The sequence below is a fragment of the Mytilus edulis genome, chromosome 8 (assembly GCF_963676685.1).
Source record: "Mytilus edulis chromosome 8, xbMytEdul2.2, whole genome shotgun sequence".
NCBI lineage: Eukaryota > Metazoa > Mollusca > Bivalvia > Mytilida > Mytilidae > Mytilus > Mytilus edulis.
The window spans coordinates 18,640,591-18,663,365 of record NC_092351.1 but is presented as its reverse complement, the minus strand read 5'-3'; the positions used below and the strand labels follow the sequence as shown (position 1 = coordinate 18,663,365).

Sequence of the window (22,775 nt, the reverse complement as noted above, 5' to 3'; positions counted from 1 at the left end):
ACTAGCGAACGATCTTGTTATGAAACTTTTAACCAGTGCGGATCAAGTTTTCTGCAGCTCTATGGAAAACAGTTATCAGTGAACACCAATAATAGTTATACTGCTAATATGATGACAAACAATATCTTTCGAATAGGTGGACTTTTCGAAATAGATTCGACCAGAAAACAAAATGCTATTTCAGAATATAAGGCTGTGCAAGTTGCTTTAAAACATGTTAATGAGAACAGAGTCTTAGACGAGTACATGCTAGACATGGTTTCCAATGATTCAAAGGTAAGACTTTTTCTTAATGCATGTATTCATGTTGGAATATAAAATAGTTACCTGAATTTCAATTCGACGTATACTATAAGATATCTGTTTCAGTAAATATAAAGAGAGATCCTATAAGATTTCTGTTTTAGTAAATATGAAGAGAGATCCCTTAAGCTAGAGTCAAATATAAGGCTATACTCTGAACAATCCTGATTATTATTTTCGTAGTATAAATTATGAATTATGAAGTCGAAAACATCTGAAACTCGTTAAATTATTCTTCTTATTTTGAACATTTTTGACTCGTGATAATTTTGTTCACTCTTGGTTGCATATTGTTTAGATTCAGTCACATGATTTGATACTCTTCCAAAGGATTAGGTAAACTTAAGAACAGTTACAAAACATAAGTTCTGGGGTTCATTCATCTTAGACGTACATTGTTTCGTTTTTCGTTTTATTAATTTTCTTTCGCTCCTATCAGATGATACATATGGGCAGTATACCGAATGTGTTATATATTTTATAGATCTCATTATGATATATGAATGATAACTGTTTGAAGTTATTTCAACAACGTAATGTAATGTAAATGGCGTTATAGCAAATACAGTTGTAAAAGCTTTGTAATCATTACCTTTGATTGGCTGCCTGTCAATAAACTAAAACAATGTAAATACGTCGTCATTCAATTGTAATCTGAAACTATAAGAGTTCTGTAAAACATACTCAGGTCTTCTTCATATATTATTCTTGTTATGTGGTATTTGTAATCGCCTCTACCTTTTAATGCATATTTACTGTTAAAGAGTGAAGTAGCATCTACTAATTACGCGTTTAAATCCAGCACAAGGAGCGATTGAGGTATCTATTTCCATGCTTGCTTCGTTACTTGTCAAATAAAAGTGTTGTAAATAGCAGTAACACATACCCGTAGTAAACACAATTTAAGAAAAAAATTAATCCATATTGTCTCAATTCTTTTTTTAATTATGTAAGAATTATTTGTTAATGCGCACGAAATAACACATAAAAAAAAACATATTCCGTCAAATTTGAGGTTATTCCGAAACAAAATTATATATAAAGCCATATTATGTAAGTTATCGATACAACACATATCTATTATTTTATACTTTTGATAGGGCGTAAAGAGAACACACAAATCAGTCTAATGTCAACCTTTCGTGAGGATGTCATACACAATTTCTTATCTTATGCATATTCGTAGGCAGGTTCTGAAAATGGGCTAACGAGATGATTGATGGGTAATGCAGATTTTCGTTTAGGCTCTTATGAGGTGTTATACTTGTACCTTCATTTTTTACATCTATAAGTATTGGTAAATTTGCCTTTTTATCCAATAATTAATCTTTAGAGTTTATCTTTGATTCAAATAAAGAAATACTTAGGCACGAATAAAGTTTCAATTAAATTCATCGCATATAAGATAAAAAAAAACAACATCACTGGCCATATGTTATCGCATATAAGATAATAGTAACCATCACTGGAAGATAACCTGTCAAATTTCACCCAATTGTTTGTGTGTACAAGCTTTATTAACCATATAACCTCAAGTTTCCATTATATTATGTAGAAAAAAACAAATAAAAAATAAATGATGCTAAATTGAAACTCCCAAGATACATGTTAAACTCAGAAATTATATAACGCGATGAAATATATGATTAGTTTCCTACAATTGTCAAATTCAAGGGAATATTTCTTTCGACCCTTTTTCATATGCAACCAAATTAGACGTGCAACTGGATACGACGTACTATGATTTAATGGTATTACATATTTGAATTAAAAGGAGAAAATTAACATTCGAAAAGACTAGCAATTTCTCTACATTAGTTTTCAAATAATAACTAACTTACACAGCGAATGTGGCTGGGCAAATACATATAACCCAGACAGTCGAACTGACGACCCTTGAGGTAGAAAGTAAAATCACAAAAATACTGAACTTAGAGGAAGATCAATTGGGAAAGTCCATAATCACATGGCAAAATCAAATAACAAAATGCATCAAAAACGAATGGACAAGAACTGTCATATTCCTGACTTGGTACAGGCATTTTAGATTACACGATATAAAATACATTGAATGACAGATACAAGTATTGTAGCAGTTACTCACAGAAACATCAATAGATAAAGCAAGATGTGGTATGAGTGCCAATGAGACAACTCTCCATCCATGTAACAATTATGGCTGTTTTTGTCAAATCTTATCACATGCGCAACTGTACATATACATTTTTCTGTTTTGTTTTTTTGGCTGCATAAATAAAGGTACAATCATTTCAGTATATTTAAGAATAAATAGAGATAAAGGACTTTTTTTATACAGTAAAATCCACTGCGTTTTGACCTAAAATGAAGTCAGAAGAAAACGTTTTAATCACTTGACTATTATAAAAAGCAAACACAAATCATTCGTGACATTTAATACTAATTTTTTCTAGAAGCTAAATTATACATGTATGAAATACCTACTATAAAAAGTGCCTATCGTCCTTTTTTCTCGGAGCTAAACTATACGTGTATGAAATACCTACTATAGGAAGTGTATATCGTCATTTTTTTCTCGAAGCTAAACTATACGTGTATGAAATACCTACTATAGGAAGTGTATATCGTCATTTTTTCTCGAAGGTAAACTATACGTGTATGAAATATCTACTATAGGGGTGTATATCGTCATTTTGTTCTCGAAGCTAAACTATACGTGTATGAAATACCTACTATAGGAATTGTCTATCGTCATTTTTTTTAAGTTAACGTCAAAGTTGAAAAGTGTTCATGTTCACAATTGAAATAGAGTCGAATTTAAATACTTACAGTATTTCCACTACTAAAGCTGCAGCTCTTTATAAAGAATGCGAATGAATAAATTTGGAGTAATGCATTCAAACTAAATAGGCAATTCTTGTGATGATCATCAGTGCAACCGAGGATACATTGAATCAAAATGAAGAAGATTATAGAAACAATGTCAATGATACCATCGCTTCTAAATTGGATATTGACTTAAATACATTCATAGTGTCGCTTGTCCGTTAATACGACAAACAAAGCTTAAATCAATTCAATTTTCTTCCCTATCATGGATAAATCTTAAACACAAACTCTTAAATTATAATTGAAGTGTCTTGTGTCTTTTGATTAAATTGTATTTTCATGTTGTCAACTTTGATACTATCAGACAAAACCGCCAATGAAGATGACTGAGGAACAATACTATGTTTCTTAATGAGAATGTCGGGTCTGCTTACAGCTTTCTTCATCTGGATTAGTTTATTGTGTCGTGTGAAATTACCAAAACAGGTTTCCTATTGAATATATCAGGCTTACTATACTATTTCTGAATGATCCGAGGTACAAAATCTACGTGATTGGAATTTTTAAATATTTTTAGTGGACAAAAAAAATCATTTTTTAATATATAACTAATACTACTAAAGCAAGGAAGCTGAACGTTAATCCAATTGCGTACAATCCTGGTGAAAGTGAAAGTGCAATTTTTCCTTCATATTACAAAGTAAATCAACTGTTTCAACTTGAATATCATGTGTAAAATTGAAATCAATGGGAACTGGTATCAAAATCGAGCACTGTTAAATTGGATAATTTGCATATATATTCACGTAACTGTTCTAAATCAGTCAATTTTAGGACATTCATGCAGTTCTAGTTTAATTGATAACGAAACGTGCTCTAACATTGTTATAAAAATTGGAAGTTTATTTGATATAGATGGTAGAAGACCGGATTGGATGGGGTTTTCAGAATTAATTGCTGCAAAAATAGCGGAAAAACATTTTAATGAAGCTTCGAACCATTACAAAATTGAACTGTTAGTCAACGATTCAAAGGTAGGAGTAAAATCAATATAGGTCCAGGCATCAATAGAAATATAAGGATAAGTATTTATCCTCTGCTATAAAGATAAAGGAACTTCGATCCTTTCAAACTTACTATATCAATCCAAAATATTACAATCTGCCTCCTTTTTTACACGTCTTTAAGTCATTGGAATATTCGTTTAGTTTGGATGTAATTTGTATTTATCATTAATGTATATTCTGTTTTACTATTTATAGCTTTTATCTATGTTGCGAAGTTTAAAACATGAATATGTGTATGGCGAATAATGCGTACACAGACTCGAACCTTCCGAATTGTATAACTTTTGTGCTTTTGAGAAGCAATATTATTATCGCTCTTACAAACTAGAAGGGATTTACTATCCATTATCTGTTAAACCAAGTTCAAACTATTATTTTCCTCATTCACACATTAAAAAAATATTTGGATCATAGGTTGATTGCCGATCCGGGCTTGTAATTATTGTGAAACAACCTACTCTAGAGGTAGCGTTAATCAGATGTGGATACTAAAATATCAAAAGATTCTTGAGGGTACATTCAATTTAAGACTCTTTAATCTTGCAATAGTATAAAGACGTTTGAATTGTTTTCACTTTACTCAAATATTCCCGATTCCAAACTAAAAGATAAATAAAATGTTTCGTAAAAAGGGTATCACCTATGTCTTAGGGAAAGATGAATCCGACATTGTCATAAACAAATACTCTGATTCAAACAAACAATTTTCTGACACTGAAATCAAGCTGCTTAATTTCTTGACTGACAATATAGCTGTTCCGTTTGGAGGACGTGATCAAACAATTGGCATTCCCAACTTAACAAACTGTGTCCTCTTGCCGATTTCGTCCTTTATTCATATGAAGCTGATATCATACATGAACTTCTTAGGAAGAAAATAAAGATGTTAGCACTATCCTTTGAATTTACTTTTCGCTATATAGATGATATACTCTCACTAAATAATTCAAAATTAAGAATTTGAGATAACAGATATAGTTAAGGCTCTCTGATAGCTTGACTTACAAATAGAAATTGACAATGAGGGTCGGTTTACAACAAATCTTTACGTTAAAAGCGATGACTTGTTCTTCTTATTGTTAAATTTCCATTTCTATGTGGCAACATTCAAGCAGCGCCTGTATACGGGGTACATATCTCCCAGTTAATACGATATACCAGACTTGTGTTTCCTATCATGGTTTTCTTGTTAGAGGGTTGATACTAACAACGAAGCTATAAAACCAACTTCCAAGTGTTGAAGGTTGAATAATTCCTCTGTAAGTTTTACAGACGCCATCATGAGTTGGATGACCGTTTTGGTATATCCGTTTCACAATGGATATGTTCCTTAACTACAATCCTATCCCCCTTTTCCTGAATGTGACCAACCGAATAAGATTCATTACCGGGTTTGTACTTACATAAGCAACACAAATGGTGCCACGTGTGGAGCAGGACCTGCTTTCCCTTTAAGAGCACCTACGATTAGTGATACCACCAGTTTTCGGTGTCGGTCGTGTTACCCAATTGATAGTTTTCTAAATTGTGTTTTGTGTATACGTACTATTGCTAATCTGTTTGTCTTTTAACAATTTTAAACCATGGCATTGTCAGTTTACATTCGACTTGAATTCAGTTTCAATGTACCTCTCATTTTTGCCCCCTTTTGCTTTTGTCCTCTTTTTATCTATACTTCAAAAGATTCATAATAATACTAGGTTTACATAATATGTACAATTTTCATGAAAGCAACGCTACAAATCACTTTTCAAATTCAATAGCTGTTGTGACTCTAAATCCAGCCGGAAACTAAATAAATACAAATAAATGGTGTAAAATATTAAATCCCAGAAGGTAAATAATCTCATCATAGATACCAGGACTCAAATTTTATATTTACGCCAGACGAGCATTTCGTCTACAAAAGACTCATCAGTGACGCTCAAATCAAAAATGTTTTAAGGCCAAATAGAGTACGTAGTTGAAGAGCATTGAGGGCCGAAATTTCCTAAAAGTTTTGCCAAATACACTAAGGTAATCCATTCCTGAGGTAGTAAAGCCTTAGTTTTTTTCAAAAATTCAAAGTTTTGTTAACAGTTAATTTTTAATTATGAACATATCAATGATAACTCAAGTCGACACAGAAGTGCTGACTACTGGACTGGTGATACCCAACTCATCATAGATACTAGAACTGAACTTTTATATTTATGACAGACGCGCGTTTCGTCTACAAAAGACTCATCAGTGACACTCGAATCAAATTTTGTTTAAAGGTCAAATATAGTACATTATAAATCGTTTCTAAACAATCTCAATGAATTTAAACGTTCAGCTCTTCAAAGTCCAGATGTAGACTAGTTTAGTACTACATATGAATTGAAAGGTTTAAATCTCTTGAATTATTTGAATTTTAGAAATTATTTTCCAAAGTGCTGTTTTACCTTTTTTTGACTGCTCCTGTGATTTTGGTAAATTTTTCGATAAATAATAATATAACACATAAGCATTTAATATACTGTTTAGCAACTTTTAATTGATTTCTTCCGATCATGTAATGCAACCATGTCGTCTGCATTAGGTGATAATTTCCTGTCCAAGGTTTCAATGTCAATATTCAATTCATTCAGCTTGAGCTATCAGATCATTTATAAACATTGAAAACATGCATTGAAACCGAAACTTCGTCGCCTTGTTTCTCAGAAGTTTTTACATGAAAACTAGCCAGTAAATTTTCCATTCTGAACTGTTGTTAAATGTTCTTTATAGACTTGGTAATGCAACCATCTATATATATATATATTAATGAAATATTTGTCTCTGTCAACAAATTGGAAAGTCTATGAAAAGCACAAAAAGTTGAGCATGATTCTTAATTGCACGATTCATTGAAAACATATTGTCCCCAGACGAAGTGCTTCCCCTAAAGCAGTTTTGTTTGTTAAATAATATGTGGTTGTTCCCTAAATAGTTCACGATCCTCTAACTAATGAACGCACCGTAAAATGTACTGATGTATTATAGCAGACTATCACCTTTATAATTCATAGGATCTGTAGCGTCTGTATTATAATCTTTTAAAAGATTATTCGCGTGGTGGGTTATTTAAAAGTGAGCACCTAATTTTGTATGTTATTACGAATAGACAGAAAAACATATTACAGCTAATCCTTATAATTTAATTTTAAAAAGGAGTAAATAATGATAAAAACGTGAATGGCGTCGCGGTCAAATTTATAGATAAAAAAAACTCATTGAGATAATTTGAAAACTATGCAATTAGTGAAACATATATCAGGTTACGCTGTCCCTCTGGTATCTTTCGCACCTCTTTTACGGGTGTCTGTTGCGGTGTATATTGCAAAATGCAAAATTTGCAATGCTTTAACACGTGTGATGATATTATTCATTTCCATAGGTTCTATAATATAGCTAGCTCCAAATCGGAACATTTAGTACAAATATAGCATACAGTAATGACAGTTTATAAGGATTCTAAAATAAACTGGTTTAATCATTATCAAAAATGATTTCATTTTCCCTATTTCGTATTTGGCACAACTTTTTAGAATTTTGGGTCCTAAATGCTCTTCAACTTTGTACTTGTTTGGCTTTACAACTATTTTGATCTAAGCGTCACCGATGAGTCTTATGTAGACGAAACGCGCGTCTGGCGTAATAAATTATAATCCTGGTAACTTTGATAACTATTTACAGTTATGTGCAATCAATAACCCAAGTTTTGCTATTAGTGGCATGCTTTTGAATGAACATGATTAAGATATGAGTAATAAATTATGAACCCAAAATGAAAATATATTTGGCTTGTATTTGTTCATCTGCAATGCAAGTTATTGTAGTCTTTTTAAAGCGGTTGATTTGAACTTATCGATGCAGCACAGAGTAAGAAATTACATGAATCATTTAAATGAACCTTCAACAAACAAGTGAAAAGGTTTCGATGGCGCCTATACGAATATACGTTTAATGAGAAATGTGCCAAACTGTATCGACAAAAAGTACATTAAATGAACATGACTGACACTTAGTTTGACCTTATTGAACCTATAAAAGCAATCAGTTTCAAAAACTCGTGTTAACATTAAGACATGATACGATTGGAAGTATATTTAGTAGTTTATTTGATGATTTTTGGATAAATGTATTAAAATTCATCCGAACGAGAAAATGTAATTAATTTTTGTCAATCAAATCTCGTTAAAAATTGACATGAACGCTTTTTTTCTTAAATTCTAACAAGATACGAATTTATCTAGTTAGATTTAACTGTTAATATAGCATCAATTAAACTCATTTCCGGCAAAGAACGATAGGTTCGATTTTAAAATATTAAATCAAAAGGTCGCTAACTAGACCTTAGTACAATTAGTTCCACTCTTTATTGATTGTATATACATCAGGAATTACTCGAAGGAATACATGTTATTTCTTTTCAAAAATTCAAAAATTCATTTTACTTTAATCGCTTCTAGGTGTATTTATCGATCTACCGTACGCGTGTTCCTCGGTTTTTGTCATTGTCTTATAAAATTATTCTAAATGATGCAAATGGAAAACATGATATATTGTTTTTCTTTAATGTTTATTTTAACTGTTTAGTCTGTTTGATCAATATGACGTGGCTCTGTACTTATACATCCTGTCATTGTGTTATTGTTCCATGATAATTTGTGTATTATTGTCATTCATTTTTGCTTATATGCTTTGTTTATATGCCTTTTAGTGTTTCTTTGAAATATACGACGTCGGTCTGTACTTGTACATCCCCTCATTGTGTCATTGTGCTATGGTACGTTTTTGTGTTCTTGTCTTTATTTTGTTTGCGAATGAGCTTTGTCTGTATGCCTTTTTGTGCTTCTTTGCTACATATTTATTTGTTTTTTATAGTGATTGAAATTATAACAAAATGTTGCAATTTACTGCAATACCCCTATTTAAATATTACCTATTGTTTTTGTTTGTTTTGTTCACACATCATTGTCAATATCATGGAATTTGACTGTCATACAGTGAGAGGTTAAGCTAGCTAATAAACCAGGTTTAATCCACATTTTTTTTTTTTTTACATAAGAAAATGCCTGTACCAAGTCAGGAATATGACAGTTATTATCCGTTCGTTTGATGTGTTTGAGCTTTTGATATTGCCATTTGATAAGAGGTTTTACTTTATGAATTTTCCGTGGAGTTAAGTATTTTTTTGATTTAATTTTTATAGTGTGATCCAGGTGTAGCAACAGACGCACTTCTGGATTTGATATATCGAAAACCACAGATACTTATGGTCATGGGAGGCGCATGTTCAGAGGTGACAGAAACTTTGGCAGAGCTGTCTCCATACTGGAATTTGATATTAGTAAGTTATTCGCCGAAATTAACGTTTCTTCAGAACACCAAAGTCTATCGTAAACATAGACATGAAGATTGAACCTGAACTTGGATATGTAAATGCTTCATACACGAACCGTGGCTTTAACCTACCCATGGTTTTTTTAAATGGTAATCAGACAAGAACATATAACATACACTAACCCACGAACATTTAGTAAGAGCTTATTTATAAATATATAGAATGAATTTTAACATAAAATTTTAACACTATTTACGAATGAACACGGTTATGTAGTGTTAACTGAAACCTGTACAGTATATCAACGCGCTTTGTGTGCATTAATATCGTTATCGGACATTTAATGACATAAGCTAAAAACTTTTTTTAGGTTTCCTATGCATCAACCTCTCCAGCATTAAGCGAAAGAGAAAAATACAAAACTTTCTTCAGACTGGCGTCAACTGATTCGTCTAACAATCCAGCGAGAGAATTATTTATTCAACATTTTAAATGGGATACTGTAGCTACTATATATGAGAATAAGGAAATGTTCTATCTTGTAGGTAATATAAAAGAGTTGTTAATTATGTTGTTTATATATAATTATCATTTATTTATATCTCATTATGAATACTTATGCATAAGGGGTACCATCTTTAGTTACACATTTTACTTGACCTTTTAAGAGATATATCATTATATTTACAAAACGATATTACGTGTCTCACTTTATATAAATTTGAGAAAAAAGTAAAATCCTAAAAATACGGAATTCCTGGTTCACACTTTTCGAAAAACACACATAAAGAAAACATGTTACTTTGTAGATCTATCATGAAATTCAACCAATATTGTTTTTCAACGAGGATAAGTCTTTTTTTTTCATAGTTTGTTTTATATGTGTTGCCTGATGGCTTTTCAAAAGTTTTCTTCTATTTTTTTGGTATACCAAGGCTGTACGGGAATCGGCTTATTTTACAGCCTAACGATTTGTCTTTTTTTCATTTGTTGTCTCAATGGCGTATTAAATATTTTTCACTAAATACACTCGGAAAACAATTTTTATTAAAATATGGAAGAAACAGATGTAAACAAATTGCAGAAAACTATTGAAAAAAGACACAATTCCCTATTTTCGCTTATTGAAATAAAATCTGATATTATCACGTACAAATGCGTAATGTCTTTGAATTCTTTGAAGCAATGTATTTTTTACAGAAGAAAAAACACCACCTAGAAGGCGAAATGTGCAATACTGAAAAGATATGACGTTAGTTATTCTATTATATTTTTTGATTATAATTCTCCCTGGAAATGAAAACATCGTTACGATTTATTTATGTCATACAATTGATTTTAAAATTATTCAATGCAACACTGGGTGTTTTATCAGTATAAGCATGAACAACACTTATGAAATAAAAAAACAACTTTTATTTCACAGTACTTACAAAGAGAACTTCTTGTTGCGATAGCGTTGATTCTATATATAAAGTTTCATTGGCTGTTGATTGTCTTTTTGAACTTTTTCATTTCTTAATATATCTACTGCCTCAAGCATTTAGATACATTGAAAGCAATAGTCAACACGGTGACATTTGAAACTTTATATTACTAATTCAAGCATGACAATACCCCCTCCCTTTTCCCAAATTTGATATTACATATGTTTATCATAATCTCTCTTATTTCATAAGATATTTCTATTGATCTGGTAAGTTTATATGATTCAGCTAAGGTACAACAGATTTTTAGCTCACCTGGCCTGAAGGGCCAAGTGGTTTTTTTCTCATCACTTTGCGTCCGGCGTCCGGCGTCGTCGTCCGTCGTCGTCAACTTTTACAAAAATCTTCTCCTCTGAAACTACTGGGCCAAAATGAACCAAACTTGGCCACAATCATCATTGGGGTATCTAGTTTTAAAAATGTGTAGCGTGACCCGGCCAAACAACCAAGATTGCCGCCATTGCTAAAAATAGAACATAAGGGTAAAATGTAGAATTTGGCTTATAACTCTGAAACCAAAGCATTTAGAGCAAATCTGACATGGAGGTAAAATTGTTTATAAGGTCAAGATCTATCTGCCTTGAAATTTTCAGACGAATCGGACAACTGGTTGTTGGGTTGCTGCCCCTGAATTGGCAATTTTAAGGAAATTATACCGGTTTTTGACTATTATCTTGAATATTATCATAGATAGAGATAAACTCTAAACAGCAATAATTTTCAGCAAAGTAAGATCTACAAATAAGTTAAATAACTAAAAAGGTCAGTTGACCCCTTAAGGAGTTATGCCCTTTATAGTCATTTTTTATCAATTTTTCGTAATTTTTTGTAATCTTTTACAAAAATCTTCTCCTCTAAAACTACTGGACCAAATTAAACCAAACTTGGCCATAATCATCATTGAGATATCTAGTTTAAAAAATGTGTGCGGTGACCCTGCAAACCAACCAAGATGGCCGCCATGGCTAAAAATAGAGCATAGGGGGTAAAATGTAGATTTTGGCTTATAACTCTGAAACCAAAACATTTTAAAAGAGCAATTGAGACATGGGTTAAATTGTTTTGTAAGTCAAGATATATCTGCCCTGAATTTTTCAGATGAATCTGACAACCGGTTGTTGGGTTGCTGCCCCTCAATTGGTAATTTTTAAGGAAATTTTGCTGTTTTTGGTTATTATCTTGAATATTATTATATAGATAGAGATAACCGGTAAACAGCAATAATGTTCAGCAAAGTATGATCCACAAATAAGTCAACATGGACCCCCTTAAGGAGTTATTGCCCTTTATAGTCAATTTTTAATAATTTTGTAAATTTTGTAATTTTTTGTAAATTTTAACAAAATATTTTCCTCTGTTACTAATGGCCAAGTTCATTATAAATTGAGATAATTGTTAAAAGCAAGAATGTTAAGAAAAGTAAGATCTACAAACACATCACCATCACCAAAACACAATTTTGTCATGAATCCATCTGTGTCCTTTGTTTAATATGCACATAGAACAAGGTGAGCGACACAGGCTCTTAAGAGCCTCTAGTTTACTTGTAATAAACAATGCGGTGGCTGCAAAATTGTAAAAGAAATACTGAGTTTTATCTCGTATTTAGTGAATTTTGAGTAGAACATCTTTTTTACTTTCTATATAAGGTTTGAAGACTAGGATTTCTGATTCTGTTTATTATTTGTCGGCCATGATGCAGTAATTTTTTTTCTTTGGTCCTGTGGATAATTGTCTCATTGAAAAATGTCCTTATTTTTATTTTGAATCTATGTTTTATTCTTTATGTTTTCAGGCTATTGATGGACTTGCAAAAATATTAGAGGAGAATAAAATAACAATCAAAAGATCAGTTTCATTCAACACCAAAGAAACCGAAATATCATCAAAAATCCTAGAACTTCAGGTATTTTTTTCATTTTTTTCAAATTCTCAATTCACTGTGATCAAATTAGCAAGAGACAAATTAAAATAAATATGGTTAAGCCACATGCATTAATAAATGTCTGCAGAAATCCGTAAATGAGAAAAGTAAAGTGTGTCAAGAACACGTTTTTTTCTTCTTTCTAAAATCGATCAAACCTTTGTGATTTCGAATAAACTAGAGCAAGCACTTGATTGGTATTGATGTTGTGTGGACTGTAACTTAGTCCATATGAATAGCCATTTAGAAGCTAGCTACATATAGTCATTCGCAATCGTCTTTATCTGGTCAATTTTAACAGTGAGTATTCAGTTTAAAAACAATTTGATTTAAAACATTAAAAACGCATTTCGTTAAGACGCGAATGCTATTCTATCTAGGGCTCTCCTATGGGAATAAACTGTGCGCCTCTTCTTGCCGACGTCTTCTTATTTTCATATGAATCGGAGTTCCTCCAGACACTTGTCAAAAACAAGAGGATCAAAGAAGCCAGATTATTTAATTTCACTTTTAGATATATTGATGATGTTCTTTCCATTAACAATCCGAACTTTTCTGATTGGGTTCCACGGCTTCCTCCGCCTCATTTTTAGACTTATATCTCGAATTTGACTTACACAGACGATTTTAATTTTGAAATTATAAATTTCCCCCACCTTAGTAGCAATATACTAACTTCACCTGCATATGGGATATATATTTCCCAACTTATTCGATACTCAAGAGCTTGCAGCTCCTACTCAGACTTTGTAAAACGTCATCAGTGTCTGAGAAGCAAGTTGATGAACCAGGGGTATGTCACAGAACGTCTCGTCCTTTTTCTCAAAAAGTTCATCGGAAGGTACCAAGCCCTTGTTGATAAATATTCCGTATCAACTTCTCAAATAATACACGATGGTCTTGATGTATAGATTCTGCGTACTGATGTTGTTTATCATCTTAACAACGTGTTTTATAGTCCTTTCATTTGTCTTTGTTCTATTATTAATATTACCTTTACTGTTGAATGGTTTTATGTGATATCCGTTTCACGTGGCTCAGTACTTATACATCTCGTCAATGTGTTTGTATTGGCTTTCATTTTTTGATGGTTTGGTTTGTATATGCGACTTTTTGTATTTCTTTTGTTCTTATAACGTGACTCTGTACTTTAAAAGATCCCGTCAGTATGATATTGTTCTATTATATGTCATTATGATATATTTCTATTATGAATTACAATATACGTTGAACCACAAACGTCAAAATCATTCAGTAGTGGAATTAACTATTTTTGGATTCTTATAAATTCTATATATAACTTTTCGACTAGTTTAAATCTCGGTCTATTTCTGACATTTATTCTTACATACTTTTGATTTTTTAACCCTGTATGCTAACATTCCTATGTAAATTTTAAAATTGTTTGTATGCACATTGAACGACAAATTTATGTGACGTTTAAAATTTTCTGACGTCAGACACTCAAATCAATGAATGTGTTCGTAGATAGTAGATGTTTTTGTGTTCTGTTAAATTGTTCCTTTTAAAATTGTTATACGATGATGACTGATGTACCCATATTTTGACTATTTTATTTATTGTGTCTGTTTATTTAACGCATCAATGTAAATATATCGGAAATTGATGAGACTGTCATTAAATTGAGAGGGTTAGCGCTATAAAACCAGGTTTAATCCACCATTTTCTACATTCAAAAATGCCTGTACCAAGTCAGGAATATGACAGGTCTTGTCCATCCGTTTTTGATGCGTTTTGTTATTTGATTTTGCCATGTGATTATGGACTTTCCGAATTGATTTTCCTCTAAGTTCAGTATTTTTGTGATTTTACTTTTTTCTCAATACTGAGGCTCTCAATAAAAAAAATTATATTTGCTCTCGTTCCCGTTTTGTACAATGGTACATGACAAGCATTATTTCAGAACCATTTGTCAATTTGGTTAGTTGTTAGTTGATAAACATCACTCGATCCATTTGTTGAATAGTATGTATATGTTCCAGACCATATGAGTATTTGGACCGTACGCGTACGGTCCGGACCGTATACGTATACTGGTACGGTCTGACCATACGCGTATGGTCGGACGGTATGAGTATACGCGTATGGTCTAGTACGAGCTGACCGTACATGTGATTGGATCATATGGGTTATATTTAAACAAGTTATCACAATCTTTATTTTTAGTTTTACACATTGTTATTATTACAATTAGATGGATAAACTGAACAAATGAACAATTGAAATTAAACATTTGTATAATTGTATATCTGAATCATATTTTGGTACACTCGCCCAAGGTGACACTTGCTACAACAAATAATATTTTTTACATTTAAAAATGTAGATTTTTTCAGTTCATGCATGTTCCTTTGCATTTGCATTTTTTTTGTAAAGTTGCTAAACATTCTAAAATAACTGTCCTCCCATATTATACTTACTTCAGAATCTTCAATTTCAGTGATCATAATTCAATTGATGTATAACTGATCGATATACTAAATACAAGAGATTGATTTCACAGAGTCGATTAGTGTGATTTTTATGCCCCACCTACGATAGTAGAGGGGCATTATGTTTTCTGGTCTGTGGCTCGGTTCGTCTGTGCGTCCGTCCGTCCGTTCAGGTTAAAGTTTTTGGTCAAGGTAGTTTTTCATGAAGCTGAAGTCCAATCAACTTGAAACTTAGTAGACTTGTTGCTTATGATATGATCTTTCTAATTTTAAAGCCAAATTAGACTTTTGACCCCAATTTCACGGTCCACTGAACATGGAAAATGAAAGTGGGAGTTTCAGGTTAAAGTTTTTGGTCAAGGTAGTTTTTGATAAAATTGTAGTCCAATCAACTTGAAACTTAGTACATATGTTCCCTATAGTATATATCTTTCTAATTTTAATACCAAATTAGATTATTACCCAATTTCACGGTCCATGGAACATGGAAAAGGATAGTGCGAGTGGGGCATCCGTGTACTTTGGACACATTCTTGTTTTAAATAGTTATAAAGTTATAATTTCAATTACAATCGAACTTTTTTATATTAATTTGAGAGTTAAGTTATGTTGATCTGTAATATTCAGTTGTATCTAATAAACTTGACCAAGTTCTTAATATTAGTCAGACCGTACGCCTACGGCCCGACAATATGAGTATTTTGAAAAAGTACGCATACGGTCCAGACCGTACGCGTACGGCCAAAATATTCATACGTTCTGAAATTAAAGTACAACAATTAAGAGATAACTGTATTGTATTTGAAGCTTTAAGGACGTCCATCGGTAGTTTTACTGTCGCAAATTTAGTTTACCTGGCGACGCGGAGCGGAGACAGGTAAACGGGTATTTGCGACAGTAAAACTACCGATGGACGTCCGCAATGCTCAAATACAATACAGTTATCTCTATTCTAATGCAAAACAAGTTCATAATTAAATTTCAATCATTATTTCAGTGTAAAACCTTCATTAAAGAAAATTCCGCGAAAAGATGTTATCTTCTTTGGTCCCTACACTAGGTGACGTCATAGGTATGCTTCCGGCGTCAAACATAAACACCGTGCGTTTTCTGGCTTCTGTGCCGCTTCAGAATGTAATAAAATTTGATAAAAGGAAAATTTTTAGGCGCAACAAGTGAGTTTTGTGTTTATTATTGTGGAAATAACATGTCAATACATTGCGAAATTCAAAATGTCGGCTTCCTTAGTTACAGACAAGGAGATCATAGAGAATTTTACGCTTGCTGTCATCCAATCAGAACAATTGTTACAACATAATTGCATTAGAATAACTATTTTACCAACGACAATGAACAATGCCGATAAAAGAGTAAGACAAATATGGTACATCAAACACACTTCTACCTTTTTTTTCTAGCGAGCGGATATTCGAGTCATAATTGGAGGTTTTTCTGAAGTTGCAGCTAGAAAGGTTTTCTGCCAGGTTAGATTAATATAAAATTACTTGTAAAACATTTGTGTATATTAAATATTGTTGATTTTACTATTAAAAACTCATAGATCACAAGAAAGCTGAGAAAATGTTCCTATCCAAACAACAAAAGACGCTAGGCGGAAATAATCACAATGAATCCATATGTTAATACTGTAATTGAAAAAAATATATATTACACTCGTTGTAGTTGCGTTCTCAAAACTAATTGAAAGGCTTTCGTCTAGTATAAACTGTAAATGATCCTGATTATAGCAACTTTAAATCAAACAGGTCACATTATGATCTTGAACTCTGAATGAGAGCCGAAACCATACTAGCTATGAAATAGCGTTTTTCGTTTAGCTTTAGTACTTCAAAGCTGTCGAGACCAGTGGTATAATTACAGATAATGTACAAACAATTAAATTGTAGGTTTCTGGGGGTTTTTTTAATGGGTTTTGCGTGTAAAAGCAAAACGTTATGACAAAAAAAGATGATTTCAGTTTCCAAATTGTGACCTTTTTATTTTTTAACCAACAGTTTCAAATGGTGAATTTGAAATCATCACTTCGTATATGACCTGTACCAAGTCAGGAAAATTGCCATTGTTATATTATAGAACGTTTTTCTGTGTGCAACATTTTAATGGTGTGTTTCTGTTGTGTCGTATTTCTCCTCTTATATTTGATGCGTTTCCCTCAGTTTTAGTTTGAAACCCCGGATTTGTTCTCAATCGATTTATGAATTTCGAAAAGCGTTATACTACTGTTGCCTTTATTTACGGACGCCATCACGTGTTGGTTGACCGTGATGAAGTATCCGTTATACAGATGATATCGGATATGTTCCTTATGTCGTAACTACAATCCCGTTCCCTTTTCACGAATGTGACCCACCGAGTTAGATATATACCGGCTTTGTAATAACTTGAACAACATGACATGTGTCATATGTGGAGCAAGATCTGCATATCCTTCCGGAGAACATGAAATCAACCCCAGTTGTTGGTGGGGTTCGTGTTGCTGTTGTTGATATATTTGAAAATGCATGTACCAACTCAGGAATATGACAGTTGTTGTCCATTCGTTTGATGTGTTTTATCATTTGATTTTATTTAGGGACTTTCCCTTTTGAATTTTCTTCAGAGTTCAGTATTTTTGTGATTTTCTTTTTTTTTTTGCGAATGTCTAAATTACAACAAAATCTGAACGGCTATATCTTAAATATCAAAGTTATCACGGATAAAATGCCAATCCCTTCGTCGGACTTGAGTTTATCCTGGTGGTCCAGGGGTTCTTGCTGAAAATGCCTGTTCCATGATAGGAAAATGGTACGTGTTCTCAACTTGTTCATACCTCTGTTGGTTGATAGTGTTTGATTTTGTCAGTTTCAATGGACTTTCTCATTTTGAATTTGCCTTGGCGTTTGGTGATTTTTATATACTTTTTGGGGTATTTACTTATTGCATTTCTGTGTTTGTCTGTGACTGACATACAACTTAATTATACCATTCTATTCAATACAGGAAAGAAAAGTAAATATGTGTTTAAATATTTTTAGGCGTACAAGCATGGTATGTTTGGTTCCCGTTTTGTATGGATACTGATAAAAGAAACCGTTGAAAGATGGTGGGAAGCCTCAAATGATACTGAATGTACCGTAGCCGAGTTACAGATAGCGACAGAGGGATATTTCATTGTTACAAGCTTGAATACATTCAATAATAACCAAATGTCTGTTTCAAACATTGTGAGTATTATAAAAAAAAAAATCAGTACATATCTAAATAATTTAAAATGATCCTCTTCTTATTCGGTTTTTTTTTCGTAATTTTACTTTTCTTTTTACCTTTTTCCTTTCTCGGAAATCTGAAAATTACAATGAAAAATTGACATTTATAGAAAGAGCCATATCCATTGGATATCAGGTTGATTAAAAATTTGCTATTCTAAAAGATGTAATAAATTTAATTTAAATTTATATGATGGTATTATTGAACCTCATTTTACTACATGTATGTTAATCCTTTTAAGCCTTATTAGTAAAAAAGTGAAATAAATAATAGGTTTGCCTCAAAAGAGGACACATTTTACTGCCACATACCCGAAAAACGTATTTGCAATGTACCTAAATATCACAAAAGATACTGTTTACTATTAGATAAAAAATAAAATCTTTTTTTTAAATCGTGGATTTAGTTAAGTATACACTAAAGCCTAAATATACAGGGCTTATTTATTTAGATGAGGAGTTGTCTTATTGAATTCATTCAACATCTCCTTTTTTCTACCTAATATCATAAAACATTATAATTGTTAATTAGATATAGGAAGATGTGGTGTGAGTGCCAATGAGACAACTCTCCATACAAATAACAATTCACAAAATAAACCATTATAGGTTAAAGTACGGCCTTCAACACGGAGCCTTGGCTCACACCGAACAACAAGCTATAAAGGGCCCCAAAATTACTAGTGTAAAACCATTCAAACGGGAAAACCATACGATAAAATATCAATTGGCAGACTTAACTCAATCAAAAAACGTATGATTAAACAATGAACGAATAAATTTGATCTGCGATATCTGAATACAAATGCACAGTTAATTAAATATTAGAGACAAACATTCATGACCAAAAAGCTAACAAACAAATTCAAACACAGGACATGACCGAGAAATATGAACCAATCAATGTTCACTTTAGAAAAAAACCGTTTTTTTTATAATCTTGAAGTTTATACAAATGTTGTAAGAATAAGTGAAAAATTGAAGATATTACAAATAATCAAAGCTGGTGTACAGACAAGATCCATATAAATAAAAAATAACAAAAAAGCATTATAAACGGTATCAACAGGTCGAATTAACAAGAAAATACGATTTGAGAGTACTCGCAGTTACTGACAGCTAATTAAAAGCCAAAACCAATTAATAATAAAAAAATCATGCATCAGAGACTAAAAAAGACTAATTGTCTGTTTAGTTTCGAAATTGAATTTCTGTGAACATATTATTTTTATTTCTATTTTTAATTTTATTATAAAAACTATAGACGGCAGATAAATTTCTGACAGATTACAAAAGTATAAATGGTACAGTGCCTCTCAGTCCATATGCTACCAGTGCCTATGATACAGTTTGGACCATGGCGTTAACCATCAAAGAAACTTTACGACACTGGAAAGAAAATAGCTCATCACATAACATCTCACAATTTGATTATGATGATGGAGAATATATTATGGCAGATCTGCGACGTGTTATGCAGAATTTGAGTTTTGATGGTCTATCGGTAAGTTTTAAGTTGAACAACAATTAAAAATATTAAAACATATTCAAGACCCTGTTAATAACCGTCCTGTCATGGTTTCGTTTTGAGAACGGTGCTTACTTTTTTTTAACATAATTTAACCTTTTGATGATACTATTGTATATAGATATAAGAAGATGTGATACGAGTGCCAATGAGACAACTATCATTATAAGTCACAATTTATAAAAGAAAAATAATTATAGGTCTAAGTACGGTCTTTAACATGGAGCCTTGGCTTACACCGAACAACAAGCTATGAAGGGCCCCAAAAATGACTAGTGTAAAACCATTTGGACAGAAAATCTACGGTCTACTCCATATAAAATAACGAGAAACAATTATAAACCACAACCACTGCACATTAGGTTCCTGACTTTGGACAGATGCAAACTAATAACTGTACATGTACTATTGTGTTTCTTGTTTCTTTGTAAAGCCTTTATAAAATATATATTGCAATCATTCACCGAGTAAATAAAATGCTGTGTTCCTGCTGTTATATAAAGGAAATGTACCGATGTTATATAATACATGGATCTCATTGGAAAAATAATAACTAACAGGAATTACTTCAAATATTAGATGTTTCAGCATACCAGTCCAACCAACAACATCTCAATCCCTCAAGAAAAAATACGGAAAATCAATGACAAACGGCAACGATTGATATCTTATGTTGAACGTGCACACAAGGCTATGTATGCAAATTTGTTTTTCTAAAATGACACGAGTTAAGTTATTTTGTCAACTTTCTTGCTGTCTTTTTTTAAAACACCAATCACTGCTCATACTTAAATTCAAGACAAATTGAATTTATCAAATTATATGTTTTATTATATATAGATTTATGCACCTACCTGCTTGGGAATTTAAATAAGTGAGAGTCATTCCACTTTGTAGACAACAGTTTTTGTTTTATTAAGTCATCCATAGTCCATCGGTGTTTCACTTTCTCTTATTTTCTTTAACATTTCGTCTATAGTTCTATATTTTAGTTTGGGTTTTTCTTTGGGTTCTGACATTTGTTCACAACTGAATTCAACTACTGGTAAATGTCTGACTCGATCTCTATAGTTAAAATACGATTAACTTAGTTACTGTCTGCACATAAATTATTCTTTCAAACTTCTTCAATCATCAACAATAATCAGGACATACTAGATATTTATATACAGTGTCGTTTGACTCGATGATTAAAGAGTTGTGATGACTTCGCGTGTATCTCAAATTGACAAGGAAGGAATCTAAAAGTCATATGATTAAGGCCGTAAAGAGTAAGAAAAGTGTAGAATAATTTTTTTTTTTTTTTTTTTTTTTTTTTTTTTTTTTTAATAATTTGTAGGCACATGCCTGTAGTGCCTAACGACAGCTATGCCCCTGGCTCAAGTCAAACAAAAAACAGTAGTTTACAAATGTTGAAATTGAATGAAAAGACACAAATTAAAGTGATATACAAAATCTGAGAAAATCGGATGAACTCCAAAAGAATCGATATATGGTGCGTCTCCTGCTACGCTAGCATCACCCGCCTATGGGAGACAACTCTTACACATGTATTGAAAGTCGTTAGTGCGTTTTAACATAGCACTAAATAAAACAGTATCAAGCATTAATGTTGTTTACATTTGGCTGTGAGAATGATGCAGAAAGATCCGGTAAGCTGTACATGTTTGACACCACCAAACATTAAATTAAAAATCTTTTTTTTTTTTTAATGATGTCGATAAAAAGGTATGACTTACCATTCATACATGAAATGCTTAAATAAACACACAAATGAACTGAGTCTGATGAGTTCTGGAGCAACTTTACTGACTAAAGAACCTTGTAACATCATTTAGAAAAAAATCTTGGAAGTTTTGGAAATTCGATTTGAAAATATGAATTAAATAATGAGGTAATATGCCTTAAGTCATTAATACAGAGTTTGTACTTACTGTTTGTGTTTGTTTTTTGTTTTCAATATAAAAGACACTCTTCTAGAAGATAATATGATTTGAACATCAACCCTAGTACAAGCTTATGCTAATAGATAATCTACATTAACACAAAGACAGTACTTAGATAGTGACAGACTGTCAAAACAATTAATTCTAATAGCGTCTGCTATTGATGACAGGGGCATTTTGTAGTCTGTGGAGAGAAACCAATAAATAGTTACCATAAAAAATAATGCAAACTCGTCCCAGGAATACTCGTCCCATACTGAATATTACTGTTTTTCCTTATAAAATGTGTTACAATTATTATTGGGGCAGTATTCCTTTGACTATTACACATAAAAAGAATTCAAGGACAGTATGTGGGAGGTTTTGTAAGTGGAAAAGAAATTGTGTCCCAAAATTCTACTTTTTGTGCCTTGTTAGCCAACTTGTTGAAAAAAATTTGAAAATTTCAAATGGTCAAATTCGATAAAATTTTGTTATTTTTAAGATTAATTACCAATAAATGTTTAAACAATTTTTTGCAGGAATTAAACGACAAAATTTTTTTCTGGCTAAATTTGAAAAAAATGTTTCTGAGCTGGCCAGACTTTCGCCTTATCAATTACCAAAAAACGTTTTTTTTTTACATTCATGCTATTTGTATTAC

At 31.9% G+C, this 22,775-nt stretch overlaps 1 protein-coding gene across 1 annotated transcript; it reads left to right on the top strand.

Annotated features, from left to right (window-relative positions):
• The first annotated feature begins 111 nt into the window (after nucleotides 1-111).
• LOC139483979 (gamma-aminobutyric acid type B receptor subunit 1-like) lies at nucleotides 112-21,546 on the top strand. The gene is made up of 7 exons (XM_071267697.1): nucleotides 112-276; nucleotides 9,397-9,534; nucleotides 9,899-10,069; nucleotides 12,811-12,921; nucleotides 18,428-18,616; nucleotides 19,923-20,162; nucleotides 21,526-21,546. The coding sequence occupies exons 1-7, from the start codon at nucleotides 112-114 to the stop codon at nucleotides 21,544-21,546; spliced, it is 1,035 nt and encodes a 344-aa protein (XP_071123798.1).
• The last annotated feature ends 1,229 nt before the right edge of the window (nucleotides 21,547-22,775 follow it).

Bases quoted from the DNA above. Each gene is read 5' to 3' on its own strand.
- LOC139483979 (XM_071267697.1), top strand. From the start codon at position 112: ATGACAAACAATATCTTTCGAATAGGTGGACTTTTCGAAATAGATTCG. The intron at 10,070-12,810 runs GTAGGTAATATA...TTATGTTTTCAG, and splicing joins ATAAGGAAATGTTCTATCTT to GCTATTGATGGACTTGCAAA. The intron at 18,617-19,922 runs GTGAGTATTATA...TAAAAACTATAG, and splicing joins AAATGTCTGTTTCAAACATT to ACGGCAGATAAATTTCTGAC.